This window comes from Orycteropus afer, unplaced genomic scaffold (assembly GCF_000298275.1).
Source record: "Orycteropus afer afer isolate SDZICR_OR568_19922 unplaced genomic scaffold, OryAfe1.0 scaffold00059, whole genome shotgun sequence".
NCBI classification, from domain to species: Eukaryota; Metazoa; Chordata; class Mammalia; order Tubulidentata; family Orycteropodidae; genus Orycteropus; species Orycteropus afer.
In genome coordinates, this window is record NW_006921646.1 from 4,181,089 (window position 1) to 4,191,283 (window position 10,195).

At 39.9% G+C, this 10,195-nt stretch overlaps 1 protein-coding gene across 1 annotated transcript in view; it reads left to right on the plus strand.

Moving 5' to 3' along the window:
• The first annotated feature begins 4,291 nt into the window (after positions 1-4,291).
• LOC103195753 (HLA class II histocompatibility antigen, DR alpha chain-like) overlaps positions 4,292-10,195 on the plus strand; it is a 10,910-nt gene continuing 5,006 nt past the window's right edge. Inside the window, 1 exon segment of the mRNA XM_007939386.2 lies at positions 4,292-4,382. Coding sequence (XP_007937577.2) covers positions 4,292-4,382 — 91 coding nt within the window.

Below are 10,195 nucleotides of genomic sequence, written 5' to 3' on the forward strand. Positions count from 1 at the left end.
TTGGTCATGTTGTAAGAAGGGACCATTCCCTGGAGAAGGATGTCATGCTTGGTAGGGTGGAGGGTCGACGAAAGAGGGGGAGGCCTTCAACAAGATGGATTGATACAGTGGCTGCGATGATGGGCTCAAGTATAGCAGGGATTGTGGGGCTGGCGCGGGTTCGGGCAATGTTTCGTTCTGCTGTGCATGGGGTCGCTATGAGTCGGAAACAACTCGACGGCACTTAACAACAACAACAACAACCCAAATACCTCCCAAAAGTATTTTCCTTGGTGTTATGATTATTGTTGTTGTTCTGTGTCATCAAGTTGGCTCTGACTCATAGCAACACTATGTACAACAGAATGAAACACTGCCCAGTCATGTGACATCTTCATACTCCTTGCTATACTTGAGCCCATCACTGCAGCCACTGTGTCAATCCATCTCATTGACGGTCTTCCCCTTTTTTGCTGACCTTCTCCTTTACTCAGCATGATATTCCTCTCCAGGAAATGATCCCTTTTGACAACTTGACCAAAGTAGATGGGATGAAATATGGCCATTCTTGCTTCCAAGGAGCAATCTGGTTGCACTTTTTGCAAGACAGATCTGCTCATTCTTCTGGTAGTTCATGGTATTTTCAATATTCTTTGCCAACACTATAATTCAATGGCATCAACTTTGATCTTCCTTAGTCATTGTCCAGCTTTCACATGCATATGAGGCAATTGAAAATACCATGGCTTGGGTTGGGCACACATTAGACTTCAAAGTGACAACTTTGCTCTTCAACACTTTAAAGAGGTCTTTGTAGCAGATTTACTCAGTGCAATATGACATCTGATTTCTTGACTGCTGCTTCCATGGGTGTTGATTGTGGATCCAAGTAAAATGAAATCTTTGACAACTTCCATCTTTTCTCCATTTATCATGATGTTGCTTCTTGGACCAGTTGTGAGGATCTTTATGATGAGGTGTAATCCATACAGAAGACTGTAGTCTTTGATCTTCATCAGTAAATGCTTCAAGTCATCTTCATTTTCAGCAAGCAAGGTTGTGTCATCTGCATATTGTAGTTGTTAATGAGTTTTTCTCCAATCTTGATGCCATGTTCTTCTTCATATGGTCCAACTTCTTGGGTTATTTGCTCAGCATACAGATTAAATAAGTATGATGAAAGGATACAACCCTGATGCATGCCTTTTCTGATTTTAAACCATGCCGTATCTCCTTGTTCTATTTGAACAACAGCCTCTTGGTCTATTAACAGTTTCTTCATGAGCACAATTAAGTATTCTGGAAATTCCCATTTTTTGCAATGTTATCTGTAATTTGTTATGACCCACACAGTCGAATGCCTTTGTATAGTCAATAAAACACAAGTAAACATCTTTCTGCTGCTCTTTGTTTTCAGCCAAGATCCATCTGACATCAGCAATGATATCCCTCATTCCATGTCATCTTCTGAATCCAGCTTGAATTTCTGGAGGTTCCCTGTCAGTATACTGGTGCAACAATTTTTAATTATCTTCAGAAAAATTTACTTGCATGTGATACTAATGATATTGTTTGAGAATTTCCACATTCTATTGGATCATCTTTCTTCAGAATGGGCACAAATATGGAACTCTTCCAGTCGGTTGGCCAAGTAGCTCTCTTCCAAATTACTTGGTATAAATTAGTGCCTCCAGTGCTGCAACCATTTACTGAAATATTTCAAGGGGTATTCCATCAGTTTCTGGAGCCTTGTTTTTCACCAATTCCTTCAGTATAGCTTCGACTTTTTCCTTTAGTACCACTGGTTCTTGATCATATATGCTACCTCCTAAAATAATTGAACTTCAGTCAGTTCTTTTTGGACAGTGACTCTGAGTATTCCTTCCATCTTTTGATGCTCCCTGTATCATTCAATATTTTGGCCATAGAATCTAATATTGCAACTCAAGGCTTGAATTTTTCCTTCATTTCTTTCAGTTCTATGATTATGTGTTATATTTATTTATTTATTTTTCATTCACTTGTCTGGTCTTGTTTGTAGCTTAGAGAAAGGAAATTTTAAAAATTACATTTCCCAGGCTCTCTTTGCTCTCAGGTTTCTGAATATGGCATGTTTGCTAGCGGAATTTACTGTTATGAGATTTGGAGGGTGGAAGTTAGGCAGAAGTTATCTCAGCAGTGGACACTTGGGTTTCACAGACATAAGTTTCAGCAGCAGGCTTGTGTTCCCAAGACATTCCACTCCCTTAGGGTTCCAGAGGAGCTGTGACATGGGCAAAGGCTTCCTATAAGTTCCTGGCCTCTTAAAGTTAGGGATCTGCTCTTGAAGAGTTCCTAACAATTGTAAGGTATAATTCCCTGTATACACCCACTAGCTACTCCTTGGAAGGAAGATTGGGCAATCTACTTCTGTAGTGATATCACCTCAGAAACCCAAGGAGGGGTTGGTATGAGTCAGATCCGACTCCACGGTAGTGAGTTTGATTTTGGTATGGTTTAAAATGCCTACAGCGATTTCTGAGATTCATCCATTTATTGTCATCAAAAAGACTTCAATCAGGAACCCTGGGAGATTCCTTCAGACATAGAAGAAGCTAGAGTTTGGGAGAGAAAAGGGAAACTTTAACAGTGTACAAATTTCTCTCCTCTCACAGAGAAAAGGAACTGAAAGTCCCTCAAATGTAATAGCTTTGCAAGAGAACCAATCAGTATTTTAGGACTAAGTGATATCATAAGTTGCTGAGCAACATCTTAGATTCAAGATTCTATTACAACACATAAAGTATCTTTGAATTTATCATATATTTATGAGTATCTTCTAAAAACTAGGCATTAAGACAAACTGTGAAGGGTAGGCATAGAATAATCAGCTTGATTTTTCCTCCAAAGAGATGACATGCCTAAAACATAGGATCAGACTTTCAGCGTAGACTAATACTGTAGAGCTGTCATTTGGTCCATTTTCCTGCCTCCAGGAAATATACTCCTTGATAATTCTAGAGCAGAACTGTACTGTGGGTCTTTGATTGAGGAGTCAATGTCAAAAGATGTACAAAGCCCTTAGATGTGATCATAGAATATGAGGCTCTATAGGGTGTTTGCCCCACTATTTGTGAAAGAAACTGTATGACAGAATAAGATCATGTGTCATGACTGATATTAAATGATAGACTCACCATCTGATGGGTGGCCATGCTGCCAGGTTCCTCTTCAGTAGCAAGATTTGGATCCCAACCCTTTCAACTGTCTTTTCTATGTGTAGTTAAACATATTCCCTTCCATTGTACTAGCTTTTCACAATCATGAGAGTCAAAGTGTCCTAAGTTGCAATCTTCTCTATGCTTGGTTAACATTGAAATACATTCTTTGAATCAGAACAATCAATTCAACAATCTTATGACATGATGGACAGAATGATAAAGCCCTTGTTTATTGTCTTTAGCGTTCCCCGTAAAATATGCTCTGTTCAAATTACTCCACCATATTAGTTGACCTGAGTCTCCAGGTGAGATGTGTCTCCAACAGTCTGCTCCAGTCTCCGGTCATATTTAAGATGATAGGAATTAGGAGAAGGTATCCCTTTTATAACCCAATGTTTTCAGTAACCTCCAGTGTTCCAAGATGTAGGTTTCCATCCTCGGCCACTTTTGAGAGTGTTGAAACTCAGCTTCCCCTTTGATATTCTGTAAGGATAGCCTGTCTCCAGGTATCACAAGCTCTTGGGCTGAGTTGCCATTGTAGGGTCTAGGAAACTGGAGGAGAAGCATGAAGCAATAAACTTGCTCACCTAGTACTGCCATGATTCAAGCATTCTCCATGGCTTGACAGTTTACTTGCTCCTTAGATGATTTATTGTCCTTACATAAACTCCTCAGCTTTCACAACCCAGAGGCACAATCTGTACCTGACTCTCATTTTAGGATGTTTTTGTTGATTCCATTCTCACTAATGTGTTTCAGATAGATCCCTTTTCAAAGCTTAGTTTGGGATGGAAGAATCTATGAGTAATTACTCAACATTGTCAACAACTTCATTATCTGCTGTTTATTTGTTTGCTTATTTGTCTGATTGATTAAGAACTTTATTTCTTTATCTAATGAACTAGTAAATACTATCTCCTTTCTTGGACCCTTTACATGAGCCCTTTCCTTAGAAACAGGTGTGTCATCTCAAAAGATTTTCCTGATTGGCTGCAGCTCAATTCACCTGAGTTTTAACATGGGCAACTCTACTATATCTTCAAATCTCATTTCTTTTATTTCTATCTGTGTTGGTGTACTCTTGAGCTCTATTGACTGTCATCAAAGCATCCATGAAGCCAATGGCCCTAAGTGGAGTCCCATTACTAGGATTATTCATCATGGCTGTCCTGATGAGCTCTCAGGAATCAGGGGCTATCAAAGGTAGGTGCTGAGAGAACAGTAATTAAAGACAGTCGGTTATGAGATCATGGAAAATGAACTGTGGACATTTTTAAGATAATCTTTGGAGCAAGAGAAAAGTATAATAGCTATAATGTGTGGCTGAATCCAAAAGTATAACAAATTGCAGTGTGGAGGAATTCTCTCACCACAAAATGAGGTTAAATTTAGTTCATAAGAACAAAACTATGTTTTATATAAGTTGATACCACTGACTTTGATAAGGCTAAACCTAAAGGAAAAATATTCTCTGATACTCATTAACAAGGTTTCTCTCAAAGCTTTACTTTCTCTTCCTGGAAAATTGGTAAAATTAAAAATTAAAGACCTCACATAGTTTTGTGAGGATTAAGTGAGATAAAGTATAAGTAATCCTCAGCACTGTTCTTAGCTGAGATGTGGTAGTTATTTTTGGAAAGGCCACCTGGGTGGTGCACTCAGTTACTAACTTAAAGGTTGTTGGTGGTTTGAGTCCACTGAAACACCTTGGAAAAAGTACATGGCAATCTATTTCTAGAAGGCCATAATCACTGAAAACCCTATGGGTTGTTGTTGTTAGGTGCCATTGAGTTGGCTCTGACTCATAGCGACCCTATGTATAACAGAACCTAACACTTCCCTGTCAAATGCCAGCCTCACAGCCTTGCTTTACCTGAGCCCATAGCTGCAGCCACTGTGTCAGTCCATGTTGACTTCCCCTTTCTCGCTGACCCTCCACTTTACCAAGCATGATATCCTTCTCCAGGGAATGGTCCCTTCTGACAACATGACCAAAACAGATGAGATGAAGTCTGGCCATTCTTACTTCCAAGGAGCATTCCGGCTGTACTTCTTACAGAACAGAGTTGTTAGTTCTTTTAGCAGTCCATGGTATTTTCAGTATTCTTCACCAGAACCACAACTCAGAAGCATCGACTCTTCTTCCATCTTCCTTGTTCATTGTCCAACTCTCACACGCGTATGAGGCAATTGAAAATACCATGGCTTGGGTTAGGCACACCTTAGTCTTCAAAGAGACATCTTTGCTCTTCAGAACTTTAAAGATGTCTTTTGCAGCTCATTTGCCCAGTGCAATATGTCGTCTGATATCTTGATTGCTGCTTCCATTGGTGTTAATTGTGAAAGCAAGCGACATGGAATCTTTGACAACTTCAATCTTTTTTCCATTTATCATGATATTGCTTATTGGCCCAGTTGTGAGGATTTTCGTTTTCTTTATGTTGAGGTGTAATCCCTACTGCAGATTATAGTCTTTAATCTTCATCAGTAAGTGCTTCAAGTCATCCTAACTTTCAGCAAACAAAGTTGTGTCATCTGCATATCGCAGGTTTTTAATGAGTTTTCCTCCAATCCTGATGCCATATTCTTCTTCATATAGTCCAGCTTCTCAAATTATTTGCTCAGCATACAGTGAAAAGATACAACCCTGACACACTCCCTTCCTGATTTAAACCATGCAATGTCCTCTTGTTCTGTTTGAACAACAGTGTCCTAGTCTACATATGAGTTCCTCATGAGCACAATTAAATGTTCTGGAATTCCCATTCTTCTCAGTGTTATCCACAATTTGTTATGATCCACACAATCAAATGTTTTTGCATAGTCAATAAAACACAAGTAAACATCTTTCTGGTATTCTTTGCTTTCAGCCGAGATCCATCTGACATCAGCAATGATATCCCTTGTTCCATGCCCTTTTCTGAATCCAGTTTGCATTTCTGGAAGTTCTCTGTCAATATACTGCTGCAACCATTTTTGAATTATTTTCAATAAGATTTTACTTGTGTGTGATATTAATGATATTGTTTGATAATTCCACATTCTGTGGAATCACCTTTCTTTAGAATGGGTACAAATATGGATCTCTTCCAGTCAGTTGGACAGGTAGCTGTCTTCCAAATCTCCTGGCATAGCCAGGTGAGTGCCTCCAGTGAGGCATCCATTTGTTGAAACATCTCAATGGGTAACCCATCAATTCCTGGAGCCTTGTTTTTCCCCAATTCCTTCAGTGCAGCTTCAACTTCTTCCTTCAATACCATTGTTTCTTGATCACATGCCACCTCCTGAAATGGATGAAGTTCTACCAGTTCTTTTTGGCACAGTGACTCTGTGTATTCCTTCCATCTTCTTTTGATGTTTCCTGCATCATTCAGTATTTTGCCCATAGAATCTTTCAATATTGCATCTCAAGGCTTCAATTTTTTTTCTTCAGTTCTTTCAGCTTGAGAGATGCTGAGCATGTCCTTTCTTTTTTGCTTTTCCAACTTCAGGTCTTTGCAGATTTCATTATAATAATTGACTTTGTCTTCTTGAGATGCTCTTTGAAATCTTCTGTGCAGCTCTTTTATCTTGTCACTTCTTCCATTTGCTTTAGCCATATCCATTTAAGTGCAATTTTCAGAGTCTCTGCTGACATCCATTTTGGTCTTTTCTTCCTTTCTTGTCTTTTTAATGATCCTTTGCTTTCTTTGTGGATGACGTTCTTGATCTCATCCCTCAATTCCTCTGGTTTTTGGTCATTGGTGTTCAATGCATCAATCTATTTTTTAAATTGTTTCTAAATTCAGGAGGAATATACTCAAGGTCATATTTTGGCTCTTGTGGACTTGTTTTAATTGTCTTCAACTTCAACTTGAACTTGCATGTGAGCAGTTGATGGACTTTTCCTGACCTTGTTTTGGCTGAAGATATCGAGCTTTTGCATCGCCTCTTTCCACAAATGTAGTCAATCTGATTCCCGTGCACTTCATCTGGCAAAGTCCACATGAATAGCCACCATTTGTGTTGTTGAAAAAAGGTATTTGCAATGAATAAGTTGCTGGTCTTGCAAAATTCTATCATGCAATCTCCAGCGTTATTTCTATCACCAAGGCCAAATTTTCCAACTACTAGTGATTCTTCTTTCTTTCCAACTGTTGCATTCCAATCACTAGTGATAATCAGCACATCTTGATTGCATGTTTGGTCAATTTCAGACTGCAGAAGTTGGTAAAGGTCTTGAATTTCTTCATCTTTGGCTTTGGTGGTTGGTGCGTAAATTTGAATAATAGTATTATTAATTGGTCTTCCTTGTAGGCGTATGGATAATATACAATGATATCAAGTATCATTGTACTTCAGGATAGATCTTGAAATATTCTTTGTGATGATGAATGCCATGCTGTTCCTCTTCAATTTGTCATTCCCAGCATAGTAGATCATATGGTTGTCTGATTCAAAATGGCCAAAACTGGCCCGTTTTAGCTCACTAATGTCTAGGATATCAATCATTTTTGACAACTTCTGATTTTCCTAGATTCATACTTCATACATTCCATGTTCTGATTATTAATGGATGTTTGCAGTTATTTCTTCTCATTTTGAGTCATGCTATATCAGCAAATGGAGGTCCTGAAAGCTTTACTCCATCCACATCATTAAGATTGGCTCTATTCTGAGGAGGCAGCTCTTCCCCAGTTGTATTTTGAGTGCCTTCTGACCTGAGGGGCTCATCTTGTGGCACTATATAGGACAATGTTTCAGGGCTATTCATAAAGTTTTCCAGTAATAGACAGTGTTTCACTGCTACTCATAAGGTTTTCACTGGCCATTTCTTTGAAAAGTGAATGGCCCTTTCCTTCTTCTTAGTCTTTCTTAGTCTGGAAGCTCCACTGAAACCTGTCCACCATGGGTGACCCTGCTGGCATTTGAAATATTGGTGGCATAGTGTCCAGCCTCACAGCAACATGCAAGCCACCATGGTACAACAAACTAACAGATGAGTGGTGGGAAATCCCTATGGAGTACAGTTCTATTCTAACACACATGGGGTCACCATGAGTTGGAGCTGACTTGATGGCAACTGTTTTATGTTTTTGGTATGTGAATCTTGTCAACATATTGTGAGCACAGGCATTATATTGAAGATCACTAGAAAGAAAGACCACCAAAAGTCAACAACCTACCCCAGGGAGAAGGGGAGCACAGGAATGTTGATGTAAATAGCATCTAATTACTCTTTCCTATGACAGTAATAATCTGCCCCACAGTGCACCTTACAGTCATCTGAGGTCACTTTTGTATAGTGATATTTCTCAGAGAGGAGAAAAATGAATAAGGAATTGAGAAGACTGAGCATTTCTTTTCTTCCACCTCCACAGCAAACATTTGTGTTATTGTGAAGACATGCTCTTCATCCAGAGTGACACCCACGGAGGATCACACATATACTGGAAATATACAAAGTAGTGACTGAGCTCGTATACCCATGATTTCAATTGTAGTTTCCTTTGCCAAGAAAGCCATATTTGAGCCTGCTCACCTGAAAAAGTAGAGGCTCTTCTCTTAGGTTGGAAAGGGAAGCTAGAATAATTGTGCAGGTGTGTGTAGTAGTAGTTAAGGTTGTTGTCAACTTGGCTGGGCCTGGTTGAGTGACTGGGCAGTTGGAGGTAGTTATTCCCCACGATGAGACTGGCAATCAACTCCATGGTGGAATCTGCTGCGAACAGCTCAGTAGCTGCTTTAGGGATGTGGTCTGCTTCCCGCATATAAGGAGTAGCTTTGGGATGAGTCTCCAGCCTTTTGGCATGATTGAACCTGTATGTAGCCAAGTCATTGTTCAACAGCCTGCTGATCTTGGGATTTTATCTGGATTTGAATTAGTGGCCTGCCATGGTGTTTAGTAATATTGGGACTGTGCCTTTTTACTTGTCAACCTTGCTTGTCAGCCTCAGCAGCCAGCAGCTGAGTGAAGAAATGCCTCTAGTTCCAGTGGGCCAGGAACAGGAGGCATAGCTGAAGCCCAAGGTTGAGGGGCTTTCACCCAGCCCCTAGAGCCTGGCACTTTGAACTCGAACTTAAAGTCTCCAAACTGTAAGAGAATAAACTCCTGTTTATTAAAGCCATTACATTTGTGGTATATTCCTGTCAGAGTGGCACTAGGTAACCAAAACAGTGTGCATGTGTGTTTAGAGCTGCAAATGTTAAATTAATCCCTAGAAGACCAGGTTTGCTGGTCTGATATAGCCTGGTGGAACCACTGAGACTATAGTCCCTAGCTGCCCTTCAGGTCTGGAATTGAACCCACACCTGTGGCTTCCAGCCAAACAAAAGACAGGCATATGAGTTGAACATTTACCTGAGGTAGACACACTTCTTGAAGAGAACAATCATGGGAGAAAGAAGGGCTGCTCATGCACAGGGAGACAGCTCAGGGGGCAGGAGTGCATGGAGGGATGGACGCAGGGAAGACGTAACTATCAGGAGGAAGTGAGGGAGAACTGTTGCATTGTGGTAAATTGTAGTCAATGTCATGAGACAAAGTGTATGTGAACTGCTATATGGAAAGTGAATTTGCTCTGTACATTTTCACCCAAATCACAATTTAAAAAAAAATACCTAGGATTATTAATATACAGACAAACTTTAAGATACTTTGTCTGTGTCTGAAAGCCAAGTAGAGAAACAATCCTCATCACATGTATACACACCATAGAGCATGCATACTTTTTAAAAAAAATTTTTATTGTGATTTGGGTGAAAGTTTACAGAGCAGATTCACTTTCCATACAGCAGTTCACATATACTTTGTCTCATGACATTGACTGTAATGTCCCAAAATGCAACAGCTCTCTTCCCACTTCCTCCCCATAGTTACCTCTTCCCTGTGTCCTTTCCTTCCATGCACTCCCACCCCACTAGCTATCTCCCTGTATATACACAGCCCTTCTCTTCTCCCATGATTGATCTCTCCAAGGAGTGTATCTACCTAATGTAAATGTTCAGCTCATATGCCTGTCTTTTGTTTGGCTGGAAGC